Raw genomic sequence first — 26,736 nt, 5'->3', positions numbered from 1 at the left:
TGAGTCGGTTTTTATGCAAATTATTAAGCAGATGAGGTGACTACCCCGGAGAAGCTTCTGCTATCCAACAAGCCATCACCACATATTTGAGGCAATGAGAAAATCAACGAGCTTATAGCCATCACTGGTCTTCTTTTACAACACATGGATGGCCAGGTGCGTTACTTACCTGGGGAAAACCCGGTACCAGGGTCCACTATGGGAAGAAAGCAAGCTGGCAGAGGCAGTGTGATGTTTTGAGCAATGTTCTGCTGGGAAACCTTATTGATGTTACTCTGACATTTACCACTTACCTAAGCATTGTTGCAGACCATGTGCAATATTTCATGGAAATGGTATTCCCTGATGGCTGTGGTCTTTTTCAGCAGAATGATGCACCCTGCCACAAAGCAAAAGCGGTTCAGGAATGATTTGAGGAGTAAAGCAATGCGTTTGAGATGTTGATTTTGGTTCCAAATTCCTCAGCTCTCAATCCACTTGAGCGTCTGTGGGATGTGCTGGACAAACAACCCACCTCGAAAGGATGTGTTGCTAACATCTTGCAGTTCAGGCCTCATAGGTCACGGCTGTTTTGCCAACAAAAAGTGGACTAACGAGGTATTAGGCAAGGTGGTCATAGTGTAGTGCCTGATCTAAGAGAAAACTTAAAAACACTTTTGGAGAGGCCCAGTGCTTAAACTTGATTGGGCTTGAGCCAATTATGACCAACATGCTGTGACTATGGCTACTCGGGAGCAGCTATGTAAAAAAGAAGGGCCTAAAATTACGCTGTTGTCTTTGTATGTGATTACTGGTGCTATAGGAGGCTCAAAAAGGCTGTTAAATCTAGGTTTTAGAGGCACTTATTTTATCCTGTGGCACTTTCAACAGTTCAGTGAGTACTTTCAATAAAGATGTGAAAGATACTGTGACTTGTATTAATGTTTGGTGGAAGACGATGGTGAACAATGTGTCAATCTAAAGAAAGAAACAATGTATCATTCTTTTTTACAATGAAGATCTAAACCAAGACGTGGACAAACTATCTTTTCATTCTCTGTTTCAGTAAACCAGTTCTGGCAGTTGTGTAGCATTCGCTTAAGCCTTTCTGGGTTGGCAATAGGCCTTTTTTTTTCAAAACAGACATCATGACTTGCAGTAGGAAACAGGTGTTGTTCTTGTTATTTAAATGTCTACTGCAGGGGCGGGGCTTCCTAGAAAACGAAACACTTCATATGAGAGGTTAACTGACCACAATGGAGATCAGTGAGAAGATGCAGTGTTATTTATATTTTGGTCTAACTGTGTACGTCTTCAGTCTGTCTCACCAGGAAGACATTTATATTTTTGCACTTTCATATGAAAACTAGCAGAAATACTTCTATGCAGAATGGAAAACAAAACTGGCTGCTTTATTACCACCACAGCCGGCTAATCACAACAGGAACTGTGTGGTACTGTCAAACTGTTGGTTTTGGAAAGTTATTCGTATAAACGTTAAGTTATACACACCCCTACGACACAGGGAAGGTGGAGGATTGGGTGTATTTTTTAAATTAAATTATGTGATAAACAGCTGAACAGACAGCCATCACGGCAGGGACGTTATTGGGATTTTTAAAATGGGATGGCACAGGGGGCCCCACCAGAAATGAGAACATCTGATCTGAAATACATCACATGTGACACCCTGTGCCCTCATTATAGACAGTGTGTGTGAAACATGACAGGGGCACAAGATCCTAAAAACAGCTTCTCATTAACTTTAAAAATCAGTGAAAGAAATATTTAGATTCTTAACTTAAGTCAGTTATAATTCTACGTAAGTACAACATCAAAATATATTTAACACACCTAAAATAAAAGTGAAATTATTGACTCATTAATGTGTTAATCTAATTAGCCAATCCTTCCAAGACAACTAGCTGAAGTACAAAGTGAGCATCAGAATGGGGAAGAAATGTGATTTAACTGGTGTGGGATGGTAGCATTTCAGAAACTGACCAAAATCTTAGAGGAATGTTTCCAACATCATGTTAAGTCTGTGCCACAAAGATTTAAGACAGTTTTGAAGATAAAAAGAGGTTCCAACCTAACAAAGCGGTCGCTCAATGTAGATTTTAGACAAATGATGAGACACATAGGCTTTAAAATAAATTATATAAAGTAAAATACTTCTATCAAACACACAAAACAAGCATAAGTCAATTAAAAACTGAAGCAACACAGCAAACAAATTTTAAAAAGGAAAAAAAAATGATGTTATGGCATAACCTAAACCTCTCTTTCAGTAGGCTCTTCACTATAAAACACTATAATCTGAGAAAAGAATCAGCTTTTCCTTTTCCTACGGTTTAAACACTCTATTAAACTCCAATAAAGCTCAATTAATGCTGTTTGCCTTCTTCCTCGAGCCTCCTGGAGAGACTTTTGATTGGCTGCCAGTGACATCATCTGTACGCGCGGACCGGAGGCCGTTGAAGCGACAACCGCTCCCCCTCCCCTCTCAGCCAGCCACAGAGAGAGGCAAGCAGCTCGTCCAAATCCCTCCCACCGCAGGGCCGGCCCTGGATGTACGAGGAGGATCAGATGTAATATTAATGAAGTCGCGCATTGGCTCGTACTCGCGTCATTCCCACTGCGCGACTTCTGTAGGCTGGCAGACTTCCTTCAATATTATTTCTGGACAGCAGGGTAAAAGTACTAAAAAATGTTGCCCAGCCACAACACTGGGACGGACTGAATGGAGGCCACGTTGTCGGGGAGCGGAGATAATAAATCCGTCTACGGTCAACCGCGACACTCACCGGTAAGCAGAAACGCAGAGCAAGTTTGGGAATCAGTGGCACAAGTTGTTCTTGAAATGCACGGTCATAGAGATTTCACGCGATTCCATAATTAATGAAGCAGAATATTCAATTGCTGGAACCATTTTGAGTATATATATCTATCCCTCTATATATATATAGTGTGCGTGTGTGTGTGTGTGTGTGTGTGTGTGTGTGTGTGTGTGTGTGTGTGTATTATAAATTCTCTCTTATTTTATAAGCCCCGCAGGCTTAATGGGCTTCAGTCCTGACAAATGCGGCAAAGTTACAATCTGTACCTTATTTTTCTTTATTTTTCTTTTTTCTTTTTTTGTTTAAATCAGTCATCCCGTATTAATCTTTTTAGAAATTATTCACGGCGGTGGTGTGAAATTGGATTTCCTTCAGTCTGCAGCTCATCTGATCAGTTAGTCTCCTCCTGAAAGCCATATCACATTCTCGGCACGTTCTCATGCCGGTTTTTTCAATGAATTTGGCCATGAATGATTTCTGCTTTTGCTGAACCTGCACCGTGCATAAAGGATGGCAGCGGCCGGGACAGGCAAAGCTCGGCGGGTGTCTTTACATAATATGCCAAGATGACATGCTTTTAAAATGCTCAGGCTTCTGATCCAAAGGAAATGCCACCCTTCTTTTTTGGTACCCCGTCTTTCCATTTGGGTGAGACAAAACTGCAGCGTAGCATTGATGCAGTATTTTATCTTTTTTTCTTCTTCTTTCTCTCTTTACCTCTTCCTGTTTTTGAATCAGCCACACCAGAGTTGGGATGAAAAATTAAGCATCACTCACGTGTGTGCGGTGTCTGGGGGATGATTCATATTAATTACACCCAACAGTGATTCAGTTACAGGAGAGTCTTGATGATTTAACTGTTTATTATTAGTGGCCGGTCTGTCACACCTAAATTTTCCCACCAACTTGGGTGTCGCCCTGCAGGTGTTGACATTACTAATATTTGGCTTCTGCAGCCGTTTCCTAGTTTGCATGGTGTTCAGACAGACGAGGGGACGTCTTCTCGCAGCCGGGATTAATTCAAAAACTTATCCTTTCCACAGAGCGACTTGTTGAGTTCTCCGTGAAAGTCCAGTCCTCGGTCTCCCCATGCCTCCATCTCCCCTCGACGACAGAATTGTGGTGGCGCTGCCAAGGCCAATCCGACCTCAGGAACTCCAACTACGCCTGGACACCAGCTACCTGGACTCCATCACCACCAGCAGCATCGACAAGACCGTAATCAGCACCACCGTGGTGAAGATCCGGGCGACGGCCAATCTTGTAACGTATATGCCCTCATCCAAGGGCTCCACGCGCTCATTGTCGTGTGGATGCAGCAGTGCCAGCTGCTGCTCTGTCACAACCTATGAGAAGGACAGCCAGAGCCTCAGCCACAGCCAGGTGAGCGCCAGTAGCCCCAATCTCAGCTACGCCGGGCCCCCTACCCCAATGGTCAGCAGCCATGAAGCATTAAGTGCCCCCAGTCTCGCCCCTGGCACACCGAAGGCCCTAGCCACCGTGAGGGTCATCCACCCCAATGAGCTGGCCAAGCGGATAACCTGCTGTCCCATGGGTCACCCTGTGGGGCCCGTGCCGGTCATCATTGACTGCCGGCCCTTCATGGAGTACAACAAGAGCCACATCCGGGGGGCCGTGCACATCAACTGCTCTGACAAGATCAGCCGGAGACGGCTGCAGCAGGGCAAGATCACTGTGCTGGACCTCATTTCCTGCCGTGAGGGCAAGGACTCTTTTAAGGGCATCTTCTCTAAAGAGATTGTGGTTTATGATGAGAGCACCACAGACCCGAACCGGCTGACATCCACTCAGCCTCTACATGTGGTCCTGGAATCACTGAGGAGGGAGGGCAAGGACCCAATCATCCTCAAAGGTAACACTTGAAGTAGAAGCATCAAAGTGGGAGATAAGTGAAAAACAAGCAACTAATGAGGGCTTTCATTTACAAAAAGGGGGTAGAAACCGCAATTTCATGGGGTTTAGCCTGACTTTGGAGGGACTCTGTAGCAAGTGTCTGATTTAATCAGCGCTAGAAGCTTAGTCGCAATATAAACTAACATGAAACAAATGTGGTAGAATAATAGTGTGTTTAAAGCCTCCTAAACGTTTGTCTTTATTGTTCGGGCCAGCTGATTTTCTTTCTTTCTTTTTGCCTGTCACCACAGCGTTTTAGTTTTATCACCCAGTGAGCTGTGGACTTAAGCCTCACAGCAGTTATAACACCACAGATAACAGCTTCTGCATCCACTGCCTGCATCGCGCTCATGCATAAACTTATGCACACGCTCTTTAAGAGCTTTCTATATGACTCGCTCTCACCTTTTTTTTCCCCTTTTATTTTATTTTTCTGTTTTTTGCAGAGAGCTAGAAGCAGCTGTTATTAAATAAGGCAGCCTGGTGAGATAGCAGTCCCTGGGTCATTGCCATGTTTTCTATCTTTGGTTGGTGTGTTTGAAGCTGGAGAAGTATGTCGTATTTGGTGGGTTTGGGGGTTGGGCTGCGAGTGTTCCTGTATGCCTCCCAGTCACAGCCTAGCCGTAAGATCACAGCACCTTGATCTCGTCTCTTCTCGTCTGTTGCTTTCACTTGTTCCTCTGGTCCTCCTGTGTACTTTGATAGACGAGGATTCTCCTCAGTCTCTCATCCTGCACGTGTGTCTGTCTGAAGCTGCCTCAGTGGGAGGAACAGGCAGACTGTCTTGCTCTTTCTTCCTCTGGTTTAATTCTTGCAAAATGCGAGCATCCTCTCTGCTAAAGGGGATCAAATAGCACAGGCTCACTTTCCTCTACTTTTATCAGCATCGGCGATGGCTAGTTTCTGCCTTCTCGTCACATGTGCATTCTTGCCTGGAGCCTTTATTCCATTCTGCATACATGCATGTTTTATATTATGTAATATTTCACTAAAAACCGTTAACATTTTTTTTGTTGCTGTAAGGACTTTGCTGCTGTAATGTGCAGCCATCATTATTCTTTACTTCCTTAAATTATTTGTAGAAATGTGTTATTTCAGGCAGCAGTAAAAATAACACATCTGGAACATACTTGTGCAAATGCTGTTGAATAATTTAGCCAGAGTCTGTTATTTTAGAGCTACCAAACATGTCTCCATCATGATTTATTGTAAATATGGCCACGGTGTGTGTCTCTACTTCACTGGAAACACAAGATCTTCTGTCCCCTGCCCCGCTGCAGCTAAAAGCAGATATAGGTTACACCTAATCCGTCAGAATTGCCATAAACAGCATGTCAGTAGTGTTGGAGGGTTTAGGGTAAGGGCTGGAAAAAAGCAGGTCTGTGGTGCGAGAGGCCTTGCGAGGCAGAAGCGGTAGCTTCTGAACAGGAACTGAGCCAGTGGCTTATGAAAGTGATCGAGACACTTCTCGTGTTTTTCACTTTTGTCAGTTTTAGTCGCAGATAATGACAGACAGTCACACTTGGCAGACTTCATCTCACGGCACCGTGCTTCTTCTGGGGGTTCTGCTGTTCTCGGTTTACTATGAAAGCTGAATTTGAGAATAAAAATATGCTTATTCAGTTTGAGCCAGAACTAATTTGCATTGTTCACATTCTCATTTGCATTGTGCGGCTAGCTAAATTTGTTTTTCCCAAATATAGATTAAAATGGCAGATATTTGCTTGTTACTAATGTTTAATGGAGTAATAATAGAGTCACAACAAATTGCAATAGAGGCAGCTTTTATTTACAGCTAAATATTTTGCTTTTGTGTGCAAAGGAATGTGTATATCGCCCAATGTTTTAGAGCCTTTGTTGAATTTTTGCTCTAAAACTGGGAAAGCGACTCTGAAACGCTGTCATCTGCACATTAATACCCCTGTTTTAGTGTTAATTTTGGTCTATACCAACTCGTGATGGATAGCTTTCCCTTTAACCTTCCCTAATGCTTCCGTAATGTGGCTTTATTTTGACGTTTAACTGAAATCAGCTTCCCAATAAGGTTACTCAAAAGAACGCTGTTATTATAATAATAATGAGTTACCTCTGCGCAGTAGAGGTAAAAGTAAATGGTCAGATTACAGGTTGGAATTTTTCAAATTTAGGTAAAGCGCTTTACTAGTCCCTAAGGACCCCAAAGCGCTTTACACATCCAGTCATCCACCCATTCACACACACACTGGTGATGGTAAGCTACATGTAGCCACAGCCACCCTGGGGCACACTGACAGAGGCAAGGCTGCCGAACACTGGCGCCACCGAGCCCTCTGACCACCACCAGTAGGCAACGGGTGAAGTGTCTTGCCCAAGGACACAACGACCGAGACTGTCCAAGCCGGGGCTCGAACCGGCAACCTTCCAATTGCAAGGCGAACTCCCAACTCTTGAGCCACGATCGCCCATTTATGATACACAGCCATTATATATATACACCCTGCTAGTACTGGGCTGGACCTCCTTTTTGCCTTCAGGACTGCCGCCATTCTTCATGGCATAGATTTGACAATGTGATGGAAATGCTCCTCAGAGATTTTGGTCCATATTGACATGACAGCATCACACAGTTGATGTAGATTTGTTGCACATCCATGGTGTGACTCTCATGTTCTAGTACCTCACAAATGTGCTCTACTGGCTTTAGATCCAATGACTGTGCAGGTCTTTTGAATACAGTGAACTCATTGTCATGTTTAAAAAAACAGTTTGACATGATTTTAGCTTTGTGACATGGCGCGTTATAATGCTGGAAGCAGCCATCAGAAGATGGTCCTTAAGGGACATGGTCAACAACTCACAGTAGTATTTTAGGATGTGGTATTTAAATGATGCTCACTTAGAGCTAAGGGGCCCAAAGTGTGTCAAGAACATATCCATCATGATATTACACAGCAATCGCCAGCCTGAACCATTGATACGAGGCAGGAAGGATCCATGCCATCATGTTGTTTATGCCAAACTCTCGGCATGCCATCTGAATGCCGCAGCAGAAATCAACACTCATCAGACCAGTCAGTGTTTTTTTCCAATCATCTGTTCGATTTTGGGAGCCCATGGAAATTGTACTCTCAGTTTCCTGTTTGTAGCTGGAAACAGGAGTGGCACCTGGTGTGGTCTTCTGCTGCTGTTTGCATACTTCAAGGTTTGACATGCTGTGCATTCGGAGAGGGTGTTCGTCATACCTCAGTTGTAACAAAGGGGTATTTCATTCATTTTTGCCTGTTGCAGTACGGTCTTTCTTCTTCTGGCATCAACAAGGCATTTTCAGTCAGAGAGATACCGCTCACTGGATATTGTCTGTTTTTCATACCATTCTCTGTAAACCAGAGAGATAGTTGTCGGAAAATCAAAGTAAATCAGCAGCTTGTGAAACACTCACTTCTGGCACCAATAACCATGCCTCGTGCAGAGTCACTTAAATCACCTTTCCTTTCCATTCTGATGCTCAGTCTTCATGCTTCAGTGCATTTAGCAGCTAAGGGATAACTCCTTCATGAGCTGGTGGAGACCAAAAGGAGAGCTAAAAGTAGAACAGGGCTTATATTCTTGAGAATGTTTAAATGATAAAGTTTGCTTGATATAAATATGTGTTTAGTCTTTCTGTTGAGAGATAATAATCAGTGAGAGGAAAAAATGTCCTAATAGTTTTATTTCTTTAGGCAAGGTTTTTCTAAATGGCTATAAAATACAGATACAATATAGCTTTAAAAAAAATAATTGTAAAATATTGTGATTTCTCTAATCTATATAACAAGAGTTGTACACCCGATACAAGTGCTTTACCTGCACCGCCGAAAAAGCCCATAAAAACATTAACATCATGAATATTATTCATCTTATTATTAAAATTGGTCACTCTTTTGGGCATTTTCTAAAAAAAAATCTGGAAATGAACTCCATTTCAGTGGAAATTCCCCAAGGTGTTTGAGCGTTGAGCTTGTTGTTGCAGGTCCTGTGAACACTTCCCCTTCTTATATTTACCACAGTGTAATTACTACCATGATAATGAGGGCTTGGCGACTATCATACCACGTTTAGGGTGATGTCTTTGTTTAACAGTGGGGCTGCTTCACGATGGAAACCGACAGTTGACAGGAGTGTCACCTGCTCTCCACCACAGGGGAAGTTGTATGGTTGTGCGATGACCTCACATGGCATTATGTCAGCTCTTGCACTGTGAACAATACATGAACTGATACTTGGACCCCTCCCCAGAGCTCCAGTGCTGAAGGGAACCTTTGGCTGATGGTATCACTGGTGCAAACAGGTGCAAACCGGTTATTTGGAGAAGTGAAGTGAAAGTGAATAGTGTATTTAAAACTCAGTGCACCTATTTACCTTCACATTAACAGGTAAACAGATGCGCCTGTGTGTACATGAGCTAGTGGAAAATGTCCTGCAGGCAACTTTGGGTCTGGTTTTCAAAGCAAGTTCACTTGGCCAATGGCTTCCTATTATCTAAATGCAGCATTCAAATTAGAACCAAATATAACAGTGGCGTCTGGGGTTTGTAATGTTTTCAGGGCTTCAGAGCTTTTATCTGCTTTTATCAGATGTGTATGCAAAGCTTGGTTGTCCTGCTTAGCTGTTTCGTGTTTCATGTGGTGGTCAGACATATAAGCATGTTTATTTTTAGCAAAACTGCGCTCCTGTGGGAATTGAGCCTTTAACCCGTGCCATGTCATCTTCATGCTCTATCTGCTGACACCAAAAGGGTCCAGTCTGGATTTAGAAAAAACAAACTGAAGAAAAAAGTGTTGTTTGAGAGTTTAACTCATTTTTTTTGAAGCATTAAACCCGCCCTACATCAGCCTTTCTCTCTCCATTCACAGGAGGCCTTAGCAGCTTCAGGCAGAGCCATGAAAACCTGTGTGAGCACTCGCTGCACCTTCACGAAGGCTTGGACACGGGCGCAGCTGCTGGCCTGACGGGGGCTCTACCTCACTCCCTGCCCTCCACCCCGGACATAGAGAACGCAGAGCTGACGCCAATCCTGCCCTTCCTCTACCTGGGGAACGAGCACGACGCTCAGGACATCAAACTGCTGCAGCGCTTGAACATCGGCTACATCCTAAATGTAACCACCCACCTGCCGCTCTACCACTATGACACGGGCCTCTTTGTCTACAAGCGCCTGCCTGCCACCGACAGCAACAAGCAGAACCTGCGGCAGTACTTTGAGGAGGCGTTTGAATTCATTGGTATGAAAATCACCTCTTAGCGTCACAGTACACATTTGGACTCAAGCTCGGCCATCTCACTGGGAAGCTGGCGTATTTAAAAAGTCACATGACATAAAACTTTCACTGCTGGTTGCACAGAGCTGTCAGCAGTTAAACAAACAAAAATGTTGGTTCATAAACTGTCTACATTACAAGAGCTCACATTGTGTCATGTGAGGTTATCGCGCATAGTATAAAAATAATCTGTATGTAATGAGTACTTCCTTTTGTGTGTTTTCTTGTAAATCTTCTCGTGACTCACACTTATTTCTTTAAATTCTAGTGCAGGAACCGCTTGGTTAAAAAAGGAAAGGTCATGAATCATCCCTCTGACACTGGAATAGTTGGTTTAGAGCAGCTCGCTCTCACGTCCTTTGAATGCATTCATTTTATTTTCTGAAGGTTATAGACAAAACCTCAGAAATTCGGCATTGTTAGACGGATTCAAAAGAGTTTTTGTTTAGTCTTGGGTTGAAGTATTTGTAAAAAGGATGAACTCATTCACCTTTTTTCTCTCCCTTATCTTATTATACATACTCCAGTCCCCTCCACGCAATTAAAAATGTTAATGTTAGGAACACAAAGGGATATTTTATGTAAGGAAACAATAGTGCTGTTTTTTTCTCATATGGATGACTAAAGTTTGTTTAAACTGGATGGCTCACATAGTCTGAGCTGATCTATTGAAATTTCTTTGCTGCCTGAAGGGAGGAAGGTCCTAGATCTAACTCACAATCAAAAACTCCACTTAGCTGAACTGAAGGTTTCAAAAGAGCTCCATGTCCTGGCATGTTGGATCCAGTGAATTCGATCTGTAGTTGATGTGCTGCTGTAATGCAGAATTAACTCTTTCCTCATAAAGACGACATTTGACGACCTGCCCCGTACCCCTAATGACGAGTTTTTAAACCTCTGTATATATCAATAAAGATGAGGTTTGATGACCATTAGAGTAGATTCAGGGTCTTTCCAAGGGTAGCTGCATAGACAGAGGCCATCCTCAGTAACTTCTTATGCAAATCTAGTCATTTTGTTCTCTAATAAGGCCTGAAACATGACAGAAACCCCTCAGTTCAGAAAAGAGCCTTAAAGGTAGCTCCTAGTAGCATTTCACGGTGTAAAGACTGAAGTAGATAAAAACAAAACCTTATAATCTAAAGTTCAGAAAGGTTTACTCTCTGAACACCTGAAGGCACAAAGGAAGGTTCATTATCCAATCATGTGTGATGACTGGACTTCCTCATGGGCTAACTGTTTCCATGTTCTTTCTGCAGAGGAAGCACACCAATCGGGTATGGGCCTCCTGATCCACTGCCAGGCAGGCGTGTCTCGTTCAGCCACCATTGTGATCGCCTACCTGATGAAGCACACCTGGATGACCATGACGGACGCCTACAAGTTTGTCAAAACCAGGAGGCCCATCATCTCCCCGAACCTTAACTTCATGGGCCAGCTGCTGGAGTTTGAGGACGACCTCAACAGTGGAATAACGCCACGAATCCTCACGCCAAAGTTGATTGGTGTGGAAACCGTCGTCTAGATTAACCTCTCGACCACTCCCCCTCCAATGCTCGCACTTGTACCAAGTCTCCATCTGCCAGCGGAGACTGGCTGATCTGAGCCAATTTGGAGTGTGAGAGTCGCCGAATTTTTCTTGACTCTTGAGAATGCCAAAGCTCTGGGTCAGTGGCGAAGAGAAATGCCAAAAATCCCCACTGTTTGGACCTGGCTGAAGTCCCAGAGGAGAGAGCTAGAAAGACAGGAAGCGGTCGGTGGCGAGCTTTCCACTTGTGACTGCAGAGGAGCTTAAATGACGGAGAAGGAAATCTGTTTGGAAAAGAGATTCTGTGCGCTTAGGGGTAGATATTGACAGAAGAAACTCTTAAAGCTCACACTGTGGCACACAGTTTATGTTTGCAGACTCAGGCGGGGTTGGCCACGGCAGTGCCTGTCCAAAAAAAACAAACAAAAAAAACAAATAAAGACTTGTTTGGTGTGTTAATGTTGTTTTATTTTTATACAGGGGTTTATGGGGGTGACCATGACAAGCCCACAGCGGCTTACTGTGCAATAATTTCAGAGTGGAATGCAACTGAGACCTTGATCTTATGTGTATATATCGGACTTGATAATACAAAAATATTTCCAGCTCTTTGCTGAACAACAGTTTTGATGTTAATGTAAATTACTGTTGTTCAGTTCAATGTGCATAAGTATGCTGTATTTTAGGCAGAGGTAGGAGATGGGGGGTGGGGTGGGGGGCTTATGGGGGTTTTCGTCCGCTGAAACAAAATTCATACTGAGTGCGTTTTCTTCACTATCTTCATTCCCCATTCCTGCATCTACATATGCATATCTTTTAGCAATATACATAGTAATAGACAGCCATATGAGCTTTTCTTTTCTGTTTTTTTTTAATGCATGGCTGCTGGCAGTTGAAGGAACACTTTGAAATTACAGTGAATATTGTCAAACAGGGCTACTGGAGTTGTTTAATGTAACACAATGGAGGAATATCACTGCCTGCTTCTGTCTCCTAGTCGTTTTTTTCGCTCCAGTTCATCCGTGAGCCTGCTCTGTTGTACTGTTAAGTCCCCGTTGTGGCCTCATCTTATGTTCTTGTCAGTGCCCTATATTTTGAGCTATGGTTCAGCCGATTCTAAGGTAGCAAAGTTAAGTTGAGGTACAAAAAAAAACCATGCACTCGTGGGTTACAGTTTAATGTGACAGTGAGGGTGGTGGTGTGGTAGCAGCGTGACCATCGTCTAATCTCGTGCAACTCCCTGTCACGAAGCTACAGTTAAGTGAGCTCTTCTTCCTTGCATAGGCAAGCGCTGCTGTCACGTGCTGCTCTAGCGCCTCTATCAATGCCTTAATTCATGCGTCACCAGTGGGCCTGCGCATGGCACTCTTAACATGTACGCACGAATGCAGAACACGCAGAGGTCAAATGTTAGCTCCCAGGCAAAACTGCCCCGCTCCTTTGTCTCAGCTCTTTTCAGACACGAGAGACTTCACGTTGCCTCGCTAACCTGTATAAATGATGGCATTCTGTCATTCGGATAACATCTTTAAATTAATGCTTCTCACCGCTTCATGCAGACATGGCCAAAGAGAGTGAAGAAGATCACACTGATCACGTCTTTCATGTGTGGCGGGTATGGTTCTCATTGAGTTATTAATCGAGAGATGGCACACTTTTGAACGTCTCGTCGCCATTGCCACCAAGAGCAGGGTCTCTATCACTCTGCGCGTCTGTGTGTGCTGCAGGGTGCTGCTGAGAGTGCTGCGCCCCGTCCCTGCCACAGGCTCAGAGAAGGAGATCTCTCTCTCTGTCTTTCATTGAGAAGAGCAAATGCATCATAGAGGAATGTTTTAATTACATCCGTTAATTAGATGCTGAGTTGGTGAGATAAAATGTTATTTCCATTTTTCTGACATTCGGGGCATTCTCTGGTGAGCTGAGGCAGCTCGCAAAGTTGCACGAGAAACACGCCTGTCTGTTAGGACGCATGCAAGACTGTTGCAAAGCGGTCAGATTAATAGAAACGTGAGTGTCTGAAAGGAGCTACGTAGACATCACTCTTCTAAGATTGTTTCTGCCATTCTTAATCAACGTGCGGACGTTTAGGAAGAAACCCCTGGAGGTTAAAATGCTCTTTGTGCGAGTCCAACCAAGTGGTGGCATTTGAAAGGAAATCTAATTGTAAATGAGCTCGGCACGATTATATGCACTTCCTGCTTCACTAATATACTCACCCCTGACCCATAAAACAAATATATTAAGACTCTACTTGGTAGACTTCGCTCTCATCCATGTTGTAGATTGCTGCGTTGCCGCTGCACGTGCTGAATTTTGCATTCATCCTAATTTGTCTTGGCGCATTCGATTGTCTCACCTGTTGAGTGCTCATAGTAAAAAAGGAAGCATTTACCTACCCAGGTGGGATGAGCTGCGGTTTAAGCCTTTCCACTCATAGAACCGATCAGTCACTAAAGACCTCGTCTAGAGCTAAATGTGTGCACAGCCATAAAATATTCAGCAGATCAACACTGTTGGAAAATTTAAAATTTCCTTTTCAAACAAAGAAAAATTGCCTTGTTATCGCGTGGAAACCATGCGTCTTTGACCTAATTGGTTTAGATTTGATAAACCCAAGGGCTTTCAAAGTTTTCCCAGTACATAAAAGAGCATGTAATCTTTCAACTGAAGTTAAAACAAACAGCCAGTGATTTATGCCTTCTTCCCGAGCTGATTTGAAGCAGCTTCCTTACAAATTACGGTCCCAGTTCTCTTTATAGTCATAATGTTCTTCTGGTTTCTGTTCAGCTCTCCACTGTCTGCATGAAATAAAAGGCATGCAAAGAAGCACAGGGCTAAGTATCAGTGTCGAAAAAACATCTGCTTCGCAGTCCACTGTAAGCAAATTATATCTTAAAACCAAACCCGAAAGGTTTTTTTTCATTGTTGTTTATTCAGTTTTGAAGAAAAAGTTCAGCCGGTAAGATTGAGACGTTTTCATAGCAAAGTGAATACGCATACAGTGTACTCAGTAAGGCTTTACAAACCAACATTCACGACAATAAGCTTGAAAAAAAAATCCCTCATGTGAAACTTCATGCTATGCAAAACGAACGAATATATAACGGGCTGTTTTCAGCTATTGTTTGATAGTTTCGAGGTCTCTGTGAACATTTCGAGCATGAATAACAAGTTTGCAGCCTCAAAAAGTGAGATTTGTGTGATTCACCGACAAAGAAGTTTAAAAAAAAAATGTCTGTCCTATGTATTTTTTTGTTGTTGTTGCTGTTGTCACTGGTGTCTACTGGTGCTTTACAATATCTGATTATGATGAAAAGGTATAATAATAATAACCATTTACCACACGTTTGTAGATGTGCATTTATATTTGGTGACTACCATTTGCCAATAAAAAGAGAAAAGAAATAAAAAGAAAAAAGAGAGAGCTTATTATCTGAGCCATTGTTGTAAAGGAAAAGTATACCTTTTCATCCCATTTGCTGATTCTTACAATCGCAGAGGCACATGGCTTTTTTTTTTGTTTAAATGTAACGATCTATTTGACTGAATAATGTAACCGTCATACTGTACATTGCTCTCCGATCGGAAACGAAGCATGCTGTGTGCTCCTGGTCTGTGAGGGACACTCGCAGTCATTATGGTGCTGTCTGTTTTTTCTCACATTGCTCTTTCTGTAGAGGTCATCGCCAGACTGACAGCTCCGAAAAGGCATTTGGGTCTGTTCCCTTTTATTCGGAAATATGGTTCTGTATTAGAACAATATCAAGCTGTCACGTTTGATGTGCACTCTTTACGACTAGACTTGTTTAAGAGTCTCTGCTTTGGGCTCAGGCTCCGGTGACAATGGGCTTCACTCTACAAGTCTCTATATCTTTCTTTGTGTCTATAGTAAACACTCAAATATATACAGTATATAAATATATATCTATTTTCTTTGTATGCATATATTCATTACTATTTTTGCACTGACCTATGGACAGATGGATTTATTTTTTCCACAAAGGGTGCTATTATAACGGAGGCCTTCTCCCACACCTTTTTGCATGACTTGCTCAAAATTCCTCGACTGGTCTGTCATCTCTCCTACTCTCCTCCTACTACTCCTTGAACTGTTGCAATTGAAGCACTGTAATTTTGTAATCCCTACTCGTGAGCTTTGAAATAAACAGGGAGGCTTGAAATTTTGTTTGGTGTACTGGATGTTTTTCTCCTTACCGTCTCAACAGTTCTTCAGCCACTTAAGATGAAAGACAGCCAGTTTCTAATATATTTTACTGGCATTTAAATTAATTTGTTATTAAATCTGTGACAGATGTTTCATGTTGCATTTAAAGCTATTTATATGAAAAAATGGTCACATTTCTGTGTAATATTTGACTTGCCTGACACTCCCCTCAGCTAGATGAGGACTTTTAGCATTTTGCAGCTGACTGTTTTGGTTTTATGGCCCACAGCTTTGCTGTTTTTGATGCAGTTTTCTCATTTACGACCGCAGCAGGCAGATATTTTGATGCCAAGTTTCAGACTGAGAGACCAGTTGAATTGGCTAATGTTCATAACTATCTGCGAGTTGTATAGACATCCAGCTGCTTGCTCTATTGATTACTTACACTCACAGGCCACTTTGTGAACAAAACATTTAACTGGTCATTAACACAAATATCGAATGAGCCAATTACATCGCTGCAACCCAATACTCTGAGGCAAATGGACATGGTCAGGATGACCTGCTGAAGTTCAAACTGAGCATCAGAATGAGGAAGAAAGGTGATTTAAATGACTGTGAATGTGGCATGGTTGTCGGTGCCAGATGGGCTGGTCCAACTCTAATTGGTTCAAAAAAACTGAACAACAGAAGAAAAAATAGTGCCTTATCCTGGTCTTAGTCTTTATTTTTGCTCCCAGCTTCACGTAACAATACGAAGGCATCGATCCATCCTGGCTCGTCTCAACTGTTCAGGCTGGTAGTGGAGGTGTAACAGTGTGGGAGATCTTTTCCGCGCACATTTTTACTTAGTGCTACAACCTACCTGAGTATTGTTGCTGACCATGTCCATCCCTTTATGACCACAGTGTATCCATTTTCTGATGGCTGCTTCATGCAAGATATCACGCCATGGCACAAAGCTGAAATCACCTCAAACTGTTTTTTTGACCATGAATGATGAAGTTAATGAGTTCACTTCACTGAAATGGCCTCAAAAGTCACCAGATCTCACTTCAATAGAGAACCTGTAGGATGTGGTGGAATGGGAAATTCACATCATTGATGTGTAGCCAGCAAATCTGCAGCAATTGTGCGATGTTATTGTGTCAGTATTGACCTCCAGCACCTGTGCCCCCAAGGCAAAAAGAGTCCCACCTGATACTAGCAAAATGTACCTAATAAAGTGTCCAGAAAGTGTATTTAAATGTAAATGTTGTGTCTACAACTCCAAAGCGACCACAAAAAAAAAAAAAAAATGCAGGTTTAATAATTATTGAGAACTAAAAAGCACAAAAGAAATAAATCATAATTTTTGGACAAGAGAAAAGAGAAAAAGAAGTCTTGACGGGAGACGCTGTCTTGACATCTGAGCACCCAGAGGAATACACAGCAAGAGTTGTGAATTATCTGCGCTCCCTTCCATTGAACCATGTGTCACATAGCTACAGGAGTTATGAGCCTAAATTTACTCCAACTTTACAGGCGGCTTCTGCCTCATGGCTAGTGGGGAATGGGGGTCAAGATCTCTCCATAGGAACAAGAACAAAAATAGTTTTTAGTGTTGTTTCTAATTACGAACGATGAGTGCCACGACTCATTAATCCTTTCCTATCAGCACTGGGCCGGCTGGCAGCACCAGAATAGCCCTGATCTTTGTGCTGCTGCACGCCGCTCTCCAGTGAGCCCTGCATGGACGTATTAGGCAAAGGGGGCCTGAGAGGAGGACCTACCTTTCCTGTACACACACACATACACAGGTGCACACACACATACATTCATACACGCACAGTCAAGTGTGTGCATACTTCCCAGTCAGAGGAGAAGGTGACATAATCCAGAGAGGAACTCCAACCCTGAGGACGGCTGCGCTGGTTACAATCAAAACTGTTTCCTTTGTTGTACTTGGGTGACGTCTCACCTAAATGACACTGCAGCAGCACTCTGCTGAGACCTTGTGAATAAAATGCTGCCGGTCAGCAAACTTTATTATAAACTACACTAAATGTACAATATGGATTTGAGCTAATGGGCAGGCAAAAGGATTGCATAAAGTATGAAAGAATGGTGAACAGCTTGATTCTCCTAAAAATAACTGTACTTAAGGATTTATTTGGTGTATTAATTTGATACTGTGACCAGGTTTTCTCCTTTCAGTGACTCTAAAGTCTGCAAAAACAGTCATGAAATATGATAGAATTCTTGGCTGAACTTCCCACTGCTAACGTCCACTAGAACCGCTGTGTCTTCCTCCCCTCACCCGCAACTGTCACTGCAGATAGCCCCCCTGCTTAAGCCTGGTTGTGCAGGAGGTTTCTTCCTATTAAAAGGGCGTTTTCCCTTCCCACTGTCGTCAAAGTGCCTGCTCAAAGGGGGTCATCTGATTGATGAGGTTTTCTCTGTTTTCTCTTTACCTTACAATATAAAGCATCTTGAGGCAACTGCTGTTGTGATTTGGCGCTATGTGAATACAATTGATTTGAATTGAAATGAATTGAAAATGAGTGATCTTGTTGCCTTTGAAATTGGTGCTTTGAAGACAGGGACCAGATCGAGACCGCTCGCAGTCGGCTCCTGTCTTTAAAGCAACTTTGGTGATAAAACAGCAGTAATATGGAATCAGTATGCTGTCAGTTTGTGGTCAAGTTGGGAAGCGTGATGAAACAAACTCGAGAGAATCATATATTCCTCCACAAATGAGGCAGGTTTGCTTTAATACAGAATATAACCAGAATGCAACCAGTTGAACGAAAAGCTTTCTGGAAATGAATGTGTCGCAGACGAGTTGCTCTCTGATTCCAGTGTGTAGGCTGCTGCAACTACTGCAAATGCAATCACCAGGAAACCAGAGAGGTTTAGGAGGTTGCCCCCCCCCCTAGAATGACTTTGCCATTAGAATGCAAATTTACTTCTTCATTTCAATCCCTCAAACCTTACTTGCACAAACACTTGATGAGGAAATCTTCTGCAGCTGTGTCCTGAAGGGCATTAGCCACCGTTTAAAGAAACAAAGCCTCACAATGTGAACAGTGTACACCATTCTGAGGTATCAACACCAGAGCCACAATAGCAGAAGGAACAATTCCTCAGCTGCACACACAGCAAAGCAGTCTTACCTTTTCTGCCATCTATACAGGCAAACATTTGTTGACTCACTGTTTTCGCTGACTCACTCAGGCCAAAAAACCAAAATGCTTTTTTTTAGTAGAATAGGCATGGATTTTATCCCTGTCTGCACAGAATACCTTATTAAGACTGATTTATTTGGTTCCTGATTAGTGGTTTTGTGCAGGATAATTATTGAGTTTTGTAGCTTGATTATCTTTTAACAGATTCACATTAATGTTTTCTACTGTTCAGTCTTTATGCTGAACCAAGCTAGACAGCAGTTAAAATTTACAGTGCAGACATGAGAGTGGTATCAAGCTTTTCAGATATCTCCATAAACAAGTAAATGAGCAGATTTTTTGAACATGTGAATTATTCATTTACAGCCTTTAATATGCATTTCTCCCCCTCAGGCTCTGCTCATGAGTGCTTTAAGGATGTTTTTTTTTTGAGTTGCCATGTCTATGTCCACATAGATTTGTACACCGGTGCACATTTGTAATAGTTTGGGTTACAATATTTCGTGAAAATGAAATGAAATCCTCTTTTAGAATACAGTGGGCTTTCATAATGTTCATAAAGAAGTGTGCAAAACATCAAAAACCATCTCCTGTATCTAAATCTGAGCAGTTGGCAGGTCATTGTTTTGGAATTAGATGTTCATCGATCACTTATGGATGTAAAGTTTTGGTGTCTGCAAACTTTTGGCAGCACAGCGTATATATATTTATACCTGTGATGTAGATTAGTCTGGACGAGCTGTCCCACTCACTGTGATGTACTTCTGCTGTAAATGAGTTCTGGCCTCCGATTCTCTGCAGTCAGCTCTTAGTTGGTGAGTATGAATTATCCTCCTGCATCACAAACAGAGACACAAACAGGAGTGTGAGACGGGGAGACAAACGGGGTCGGCGAGGGCCAGAGAGAGATAAAATGCGAGAGAAGGGGTCATGGCTCATTTCCACCCCTGTGCACCAGGGAGCTTACAGAGAGGGTCTCCAGGTATGACACAAGTGCCATATTGATGTCTCTGCAAATAAGCAAATGCAAATATGCCACCTGGAGTGGAGCCAAAGACGGGAAAGGACAAGGAGCTCGGAGAGTGAACATAAACAAAGAAAAATGTTATTCTGCAAAGATCAAATTGATATCAAACAACACTGCCGGCTCTGCAGTGGGAAGAGATAAATACGCTGTCATCTGGAGCTGCTGAGTCCACAGCTTTGCAGAGCGAAGAGCGGCGGAGGTTCATTATCGCTTGTGGCACGTGTCGGACATTTGAAGTGTCATGTGTTGCTACACAGCCACAAACTGACCACTACACAAGAAACAGGCTCAGTGTGGTGACACCATATGTCACGCTGTCTCTGCGTGAAGCTGCTGTGGCCATGTTTGGAGTGTATCTGGTGGCTTGAGGCTCCTCCCCCAGCAGAGTGACACTTTATCGGAAAATAACACATTGTATTCATGCATGTATTGATTCACAGCACTGTATTTGGTCTAGTTTGCCTCATGATTCATGTACACACACACTGTCATGCAATAATCGTCAATAGACACGCAACAGCTGTCAGTTTTGAACCATTCCTATCTTACTTTTAGTGCTTTTAATACATTTTATATAGAAAACCCAGCCATGGGGGCATGAGCCAGTGTACCTCTGCTGCTGTTGCCATGCCAAAAAGTGATGATCTGTCAAAAATGTGTTTTTTTTATGCCCAATTTTCTTTTCTTATATTGGTAAATAGCCTGTAGTAAACAGGCTATGAAAGGATTATATATAAAATTATATGTAAAATAAAGAAATGACCTAACTATCGTTATGACTCTTCATTATTCCACTCAATCCAGTCCTTTTTGGCCAGTTAAAATAACGTTATAGAATTGTTACGTTATAATTTCTTCCTCCTTTTGGTCAGATCTCACTTGAAAAAGACTTCTTTAATCTCAATGATAGTTCTGATCCAAATTGAAAAAATGGATTTATAAAACTAACTTTGCCAGAAACTGATTGGTTTAAAATGACTTGATATTATTCATGAGAGACATGTTTAAGAGGTTATAGTTCAACTGGTCATTTACAGCAGCTTAAATACAAGAATCCTGGCACGATGCTGGTCCCAAGCCCTGGTAAACAGGGTGGGTTGTGTCAGGAAGAGCATCTGGTATAAATCAGACATAAAGGTCATCAAAAATGAAATTTCCATACAGGATCGGTTGAAGTTAACAATGACTTTATCCAAAATAATATACAGTGGAGAAGAGAGGTCAGGAAGAAGGTGTGGCAGGGTTGAGTAGGTGTAGATAAGTGCCAGGGGTGATTTGTGACAGAAGGATGGCAAGAAACGGAACGTTTATAAGATAGATAGTGAGACCTGGTATGATGTATGGGTTGGAGACAAAGAGGCAGGAGGCTGACCTGGAAGTGGAGATTTTCTTTGGGAGTGACCAGAATGGACAAGATTAGAAATGAGTACATCAGAAGGAGAACTCAGGCTGAGCAGTGTGAAGACAAAGTTAGAGAGGCAAAGCTGAGATGGCTTGAACATGTGTAGAAGAGGGATCGTGGATATATTGGGCACAGGATGTTGAATATGGAGCTGCCAGGCAGGAGGAAAAGAAGAAGACCTCAGAGAAGATTCATGCTGTAGTGAAGGAGGATGATGGGGATAAGGGGAGGTAGAGGCAGATGATCTGCTGTGGTGATCCCATAAGTGAGCAGCCAAGAGCAGAAGAAACAGGAGAATACATTTTATGGAAATGATTTATCATTTTAAAATATAATAAGGTTAAGACAGAAATTACAATAGAGACACAGCATGACTGAGGTGGCTGACTCACAGTCATGTAGACTTATCAGTTTCAGTAAACATATACATCAAAGCCTCCCCTGACTTGTTGAGTTGGAAAATCTGACCAATGACAGTCGGTAACTTGTCATTTAGATAAAAACAACTGAGATTAACTTGTCACACATGGCCATGAGGTAAAGTGCATTTAATTAACACCATTACATAATCTTGTTATCTTTAATTGATGCACATTTTGCATTGTTTCAGTGCTTGCATGCGTTATTCCCCATAGTATATCGCACAAAATCATGGCTCTGGTAATCATTCTTGTCATGAGTCCACCACACTGTGCACGTTACACTTCATTGGTTTAGAGCTGGTTTTAAAACAGCAGCCATTCTGTTCTGAATCTGTTTTTCTAAATTGTTTTGTCGTTATTTTTTTATTTTTTGCAGGATATTTCTCAACTTGAGATAAGTAGAAATTATTCTTTTATCATCATAATTTTATCAACTGCAGCTCAACCACTTCCTAGGAGTGAGTAAGAGTCCACACACCATCATTTCCTGATGATGCTGGTGCATGCAGTATGTTGTAGTTGGCTATTTTAATGGCAGTATCAACAACTATACGAATTTTAATCTAGGCATGCGTGGTGACAGGTGCTCAGATTCCCACTAATTATCATGATGTCCCTTCCTTAGATTGACATTTTTGAGTGATATCAGTGCTTTTTGACTTTTCCCTTAAAAATGAAGCTATTACAACTCACTGTTGTGTTCAAGAAACCGGTTTGAGATGAACATGCTTTCATGTCGTTTACGCCAAATTCTGAGCCTACTGAAAGCGGCAGCAGAAATGAAAAGTCATCAGATGAGGAAATGTTTGTCCACTGTTGGTGAAACCAACACTGTTCTTATCGGACAGAAATAGCAACTGCTGTAGCCCATCCCCTTTAAGATTCAACATGTTGGAACTTCACACCTTGGTTGCAAGAAGCTGTTATCAGTTTAAAGCAGTCTGGCCGTTCTCCTCTGACCATTATATTCAGCCAGAGAACTGTTGCTTACTGGCCATTTTCTCTTTTCTTCTGATAATTATCTGTAAACCCTAGAGAGAGAGTGGCTGAGTGGGAAAATCCCAGCAGATCAGCAGTTTTTATATACTTAGACCACCCTGTCTGATATCAACCACCTTTAAATCACTTTTCTTCTTCATTCTGATGCTCCGTTTGAACTTCAGCAGGTCGTCTCGATGATGGCTACATGCCTAAATGCTTTGTGTCGCTACGGTATGTGACTGGGTGATTAGACATTTGTAACAAGGAGCTGAACAGATGTACCTAACAAAGTGGCCAATGAGCGTAGATATGTTTATTTAGATGATCAATTCAATTCAATTTTATTTATACAGCACCAAATCACAACAACAGTCATCTCAAGGTGCTTTATATTGTAAGGTAAGACCCTACAATAATATATACAGAGTAAAACCCAACAATCATATGTCCCCCTATGAGCAAGCACTTTGGTGACAGAGATATTAACAAAAATAATAAATTAATGGTTTAAAATTGCAGCTTTTAGTTATTTCAAATACTTCAGGTAATGCAATAAAGAGGTCTGTAGCTGGTGGGCAACCCCCTGCTTATTTACTTATTTCCAAAGTAAAGCTCAGCATGAACATTCTGCGTTAAACTGTTATGTGAGTGATGTCATCTAAGACAAAGTGACAGGGCTGAAAAAAAAAAGCAGAAGAAAAAAAAGGGAACATTGTGTCATCATTTATTTAATTTTAAGAATGATACTGCAGATGAGAGGAGGAAAACCGTGACCTCACATCGGGATTTGGAATTGTTGAACTGCGGTTGTAAACAATGTGGAATTCGACTGAAACCAAACAATAGCGGTGTGTGGGATGGCTGTTGCCTCACAACGTAATGAGTTCACAAACACATGCTTTTCTTGCTGGTGTGCTTCATAATGAGTCCTCATTTTCTCCGGATTACAACAGAAGGCCGCAAAAGTGGTTTTCTGGAGAGTACAACTCCTGTAAATCCTGTCAAATCTTTTCTTTTTTATTATTTGTATTGTGTTGTAACAATTTACTCATCCAGTTTTTGTAACTGTTCAAATATAAGGCTGGTAAAACAGCAGCGAGAGAAGCTTTATCCTGAATTAAAGCAGTGTGGGGAAATTCATTCAATCGCTCACTTCCTTTTTGAGTAGTCAATTTTAAATAATGTAAATGAAATTTGGATTGCAAAAATAGCCTCTCAGAAGCACTATTGGACTATTTTGTTGCACTGATAATACCAGGATGACTGTAACATAAAGCAGAGCGAGCCCCAAAATCTAAAGCAGGAAATGTGCGTGGCGTTTGCAGCTGTGTTATCACTTCTTTCTACATGGCCACTCTTCTCTTGTGCCCGCTTTAGATGCGATATGTCAGCGGGCACACACATGAAGAGCAGCGGCTCGAGGGGGAATGACCAAAAGTGCAATTTCACCACATTATTAATAGAGCATGAGCTTTACACATGAAAAACCAGGCAACCGCTGACACCCTGATCTATTTTCATTGACCAAAATGAAGCAACTTCCTAAATTACAGATGAGATACGTTTTTTTTAATAGTTAAGTATGTTTTATTAAAACAAGCCCTCAGGATTAAGTGATTTTTTATTATGTAAAATAGAAACTTCAACCCAAACCTATATATTCAATGTAATTTCTGCTCCAACTAAACCCAGTGCAAGTCTGAACCTTCCCTATCTCTGCTGTAAGCATCTTGAAAGCTGTCTGGTCCTGCTCCGTGGCCCTCCTCTCCCCTTACCACCATAGAGAGAAAGCATCCCCCTCTCCTACCTCCCTCCTTCCTCCTCCTCATCTTTCCTTCTACTTTTTACCCTGGGAAACCCCCCGCCACAGTCTTCATGACACATTCAACCCACCTATTATGTTGCAATGTGGGGGGCCCAGGAAGCCAAAACAGTAATTTAGACCCCTATTTTACTGGAGCACTTATCTTCTAAGTGCTCAGAGACGCATTGTTGTGATGTTGATGACTTTTGACTCATGTTCGAGGCTCACATTTGAGCTTGTGCTACCGCTGAAAGTGATTTTATTGCACAGTTGTCTAGAGAATGAATATCTGGAGAGCTTAAGATTTGAACTATACTTTACAGGTGTTACTTAAACGCAACCTTTTGGTTTTTAAGACACACAAATGTACGTTGGAATTTTTTCCAGAAAGTTTCCTTTGTCTTGTTTCTTCCTGTATGGAGGCTTTTGCTCCATAATTACACTCATGACGATGATATCAGTCGAATTACCAACTTTCCATTTGGTGGTCTGGGCTCCAAAATTACTAATTAAATATGCCTTTGGTGTAAAAATGGGACCAAAATTCCAACACAGGAGGTCTGTATTTCTCCATTTTCATGACCTTTGAGTGCTTTTTTATTCCCACGAGGTGTTATTTTTAACTTAACCTTTAAAAACATACATAATTTCCCCAAGCATGTGGAAGTCAAATCTTTCGCGCACTGACAAAATTCAGCCCATTGTTCGCAGAGCAACCAGAGGCAGCAAGCTCAAGAATCTGAGTATTAATAGAGTGTGACCTTTCGGTACTCACGCACAGGCAAATACACACACCGAATATCTCATAACAACTCGTAGTAACTCAGCAGGTTCTGTTTGCAGACAGTGAGCTAAGGTGCAAAGTTGAGCTTGTTTTAGTATCCTTGACTTTCTCAGCCATGCAGGTTTCATATGCGGCGAGTGTAACTCAATAGGTCCATCAATTACCTCTGTTTCCTAGGTGCCTTCACAAACAACAGCTGCAGAGTTTAATAAACTAGCCATGCAATTCAATCACATGGGATAAAATATCACGAAGCCTGAAAAGCAGCAGGATGATGAAAGTAGGGCCGTCTTGTTGTCGTCGCTCCTGTCTATCTGTCTGGCTATCTGCGATCCAGATTTGTGCCCTTTCAGAAGTGCCGTACTTACAGGAAATTCATCATTCATTGGCTCTTTCGATCGAGGCCACTTCTGATTTTGAAGTGACACGGTATGTTGCTTGGCATTGAGGCACGCTGTCACTGGATTAAGTTGCATCAGGCTTCATTTTTGGTTATGGGACAGAGGTACATTTTTTCCATGGTAACTGGAAACTCATTCATAGCCCCGTCCTTGAATAGAGCTCCTCTCTTCTTTTAGATCGAAGTAACTGGTTCAGACACGTGCGCCCGCTCAGCTCTCTATTTACTTTATTTGCGCAGCTAAAAAGAATATAAATACAAGATTAAAAAAGACAAAGCAAAACCGAGGTGAAAAGGAGGAGAGGAGGGCTTGGTGGGGGCAAAGAAATAGGAAAACATGAATGCAAAAAGAAACCATCAAGAGCAATAATAATAACTGTATATGTGCCAGTGTGCAGGGGCCGCAGTCAAACGAGGTCACAGCGATTTCCTTATATAATGAAGGGGACAGGAAGCAGAGGGTGTTTCCAAAACACTTCCAGACATGGTGCAGACGATCACACTGTATATCTACAGCTAAACTTAGGCAGTGATGTAGCAGATTAGATTCCTATTTTACACCATGACTGAAACCAGACTAAACTTGTACTTGAAACGTCATTTTTACACGTTGTTTTTTTTTGTCAGATTTAGTGATGAACTATAAAAGTGCTTCAGCATGAAAAGACCCCACCAAAACATGTTTGTTTAGCGCAGCTGAAAGTGCTTCACACATGACTGACAAGCTGATAATGGGAAAATTAAAAGCAGATGAAGGTCACCTTAAAGGGAGAGGAGATAAAACAGCGTGATTTAGACAGATGATCTGATTGGCTACATCAAGTCCCAGCATAGGCCAGTAATAATAATAATAATGTCAATAATAATAATAATAACAAGAGAAGGATAATAATGATTATTTTGAAAACTGCTCCACTACAGTCCAAGAATAAAGAGACAAAGCTGGAAAAAGGCCCACCTTAGAGCTTGACAACATCAAATATTATTCTGGTCCATCTGCGGGGCTTCGGCTGTAACGTGTAATTAGCAATGATATTTACACTGAAT

At 42.0% G+C, this 26,736-nt stretch overlaps 1 protein-coding gene and 1 long non-coding RNA gene across 3 annotated transcripts in view; one reads left to right on the top strand and one right to left on the bottom strand.

Moving 5' to 3' along the window:
- Positions 1 to 209: 209 nt before the first annotated feature.
- Positions 210 to 26,736, bottom strand: part of LOC309689930 — an 86,182-nt gene continuing 59,655 nt past the window's right edge. Inside the window, exons 2-3 of one of the 2 annotated variants that reach the window (XR_014271560.1) lie at positions 19,583 to 19,703; positions 210 to 379 (exon numbers count right to left, since the gene is read on the bottom strand). This is a non-coding gene — a long non-coding RNA (uncharacterized lncRNA). Of the gene's footprint in view, positions 380 to 18,469; positions 19,704 to 26,736 lie in introns of those variants that run through there. The other variant, XR_014271561.1, reaches the window with a different exon arrangement.
- On the top strand, positions 2,352 to 11,996 carry dusp10 (dual specificity phosphatase 10). Its single transcript, XM_082506630.1, has 4 exons — positions 2,352 to 2,788; positions 3,863 to 4,692; positions 9,605 to 9,973; positions 11,269 to 11,996. Exons 2-4 carry the CDS (start codon positions 3,909 to 3,911, stop codon positions 11,532 to 11,534), a joined length of 1,419 nt encoding a protein of 472 aa, XP_082362756.1. The 5' UTR covers positions 2,352 to 2,788; positions 3,863 to 3,908; the 3' UTR covers positions 11,535 to 11,996.

This window comes from Aulonocara stuartgranti, assembly GCF_965226115.1.
Source record: "Aulonocara stuartgranti genome assembly, chromosome: 15".
Classification (NCBI taxonomy): domain Eukaryota; kingdom Metazoa; phylum Chordata; class Actinopteri; order Cichliformes; family Cichlidae; genus Aulonocara; species Aulonocara stuartgranti.
The sequence above is the reverse complement of the archived record's forward strand: the minus strand, read 5'-3'. Positions and strand labels throughout refer to the sequence as shown.

Coding starts and splice junctions, on each gene's coding strand:
- dusp10 (XM_082506630.1), top strand. CDS start 3,909: ATGCCTCCATCTCCCCTCGACGACAGAATTGTGGTGGCGCTGCCAAGG. Junction 4,693..9,604: donor GGACCCAATCATCCTCAAAG/GTAACACTTGAA, acceptor CTCCATTCACAG/GAGGCCTTAGCAGCTTCAGG. Junction 9,974..11,268: donor GGAGGCGTTTGAATTCATTG/GTATGAAAATCA, acceptor TTCTTTCTGCAG/AGGAAGCACACCAATCGGGT.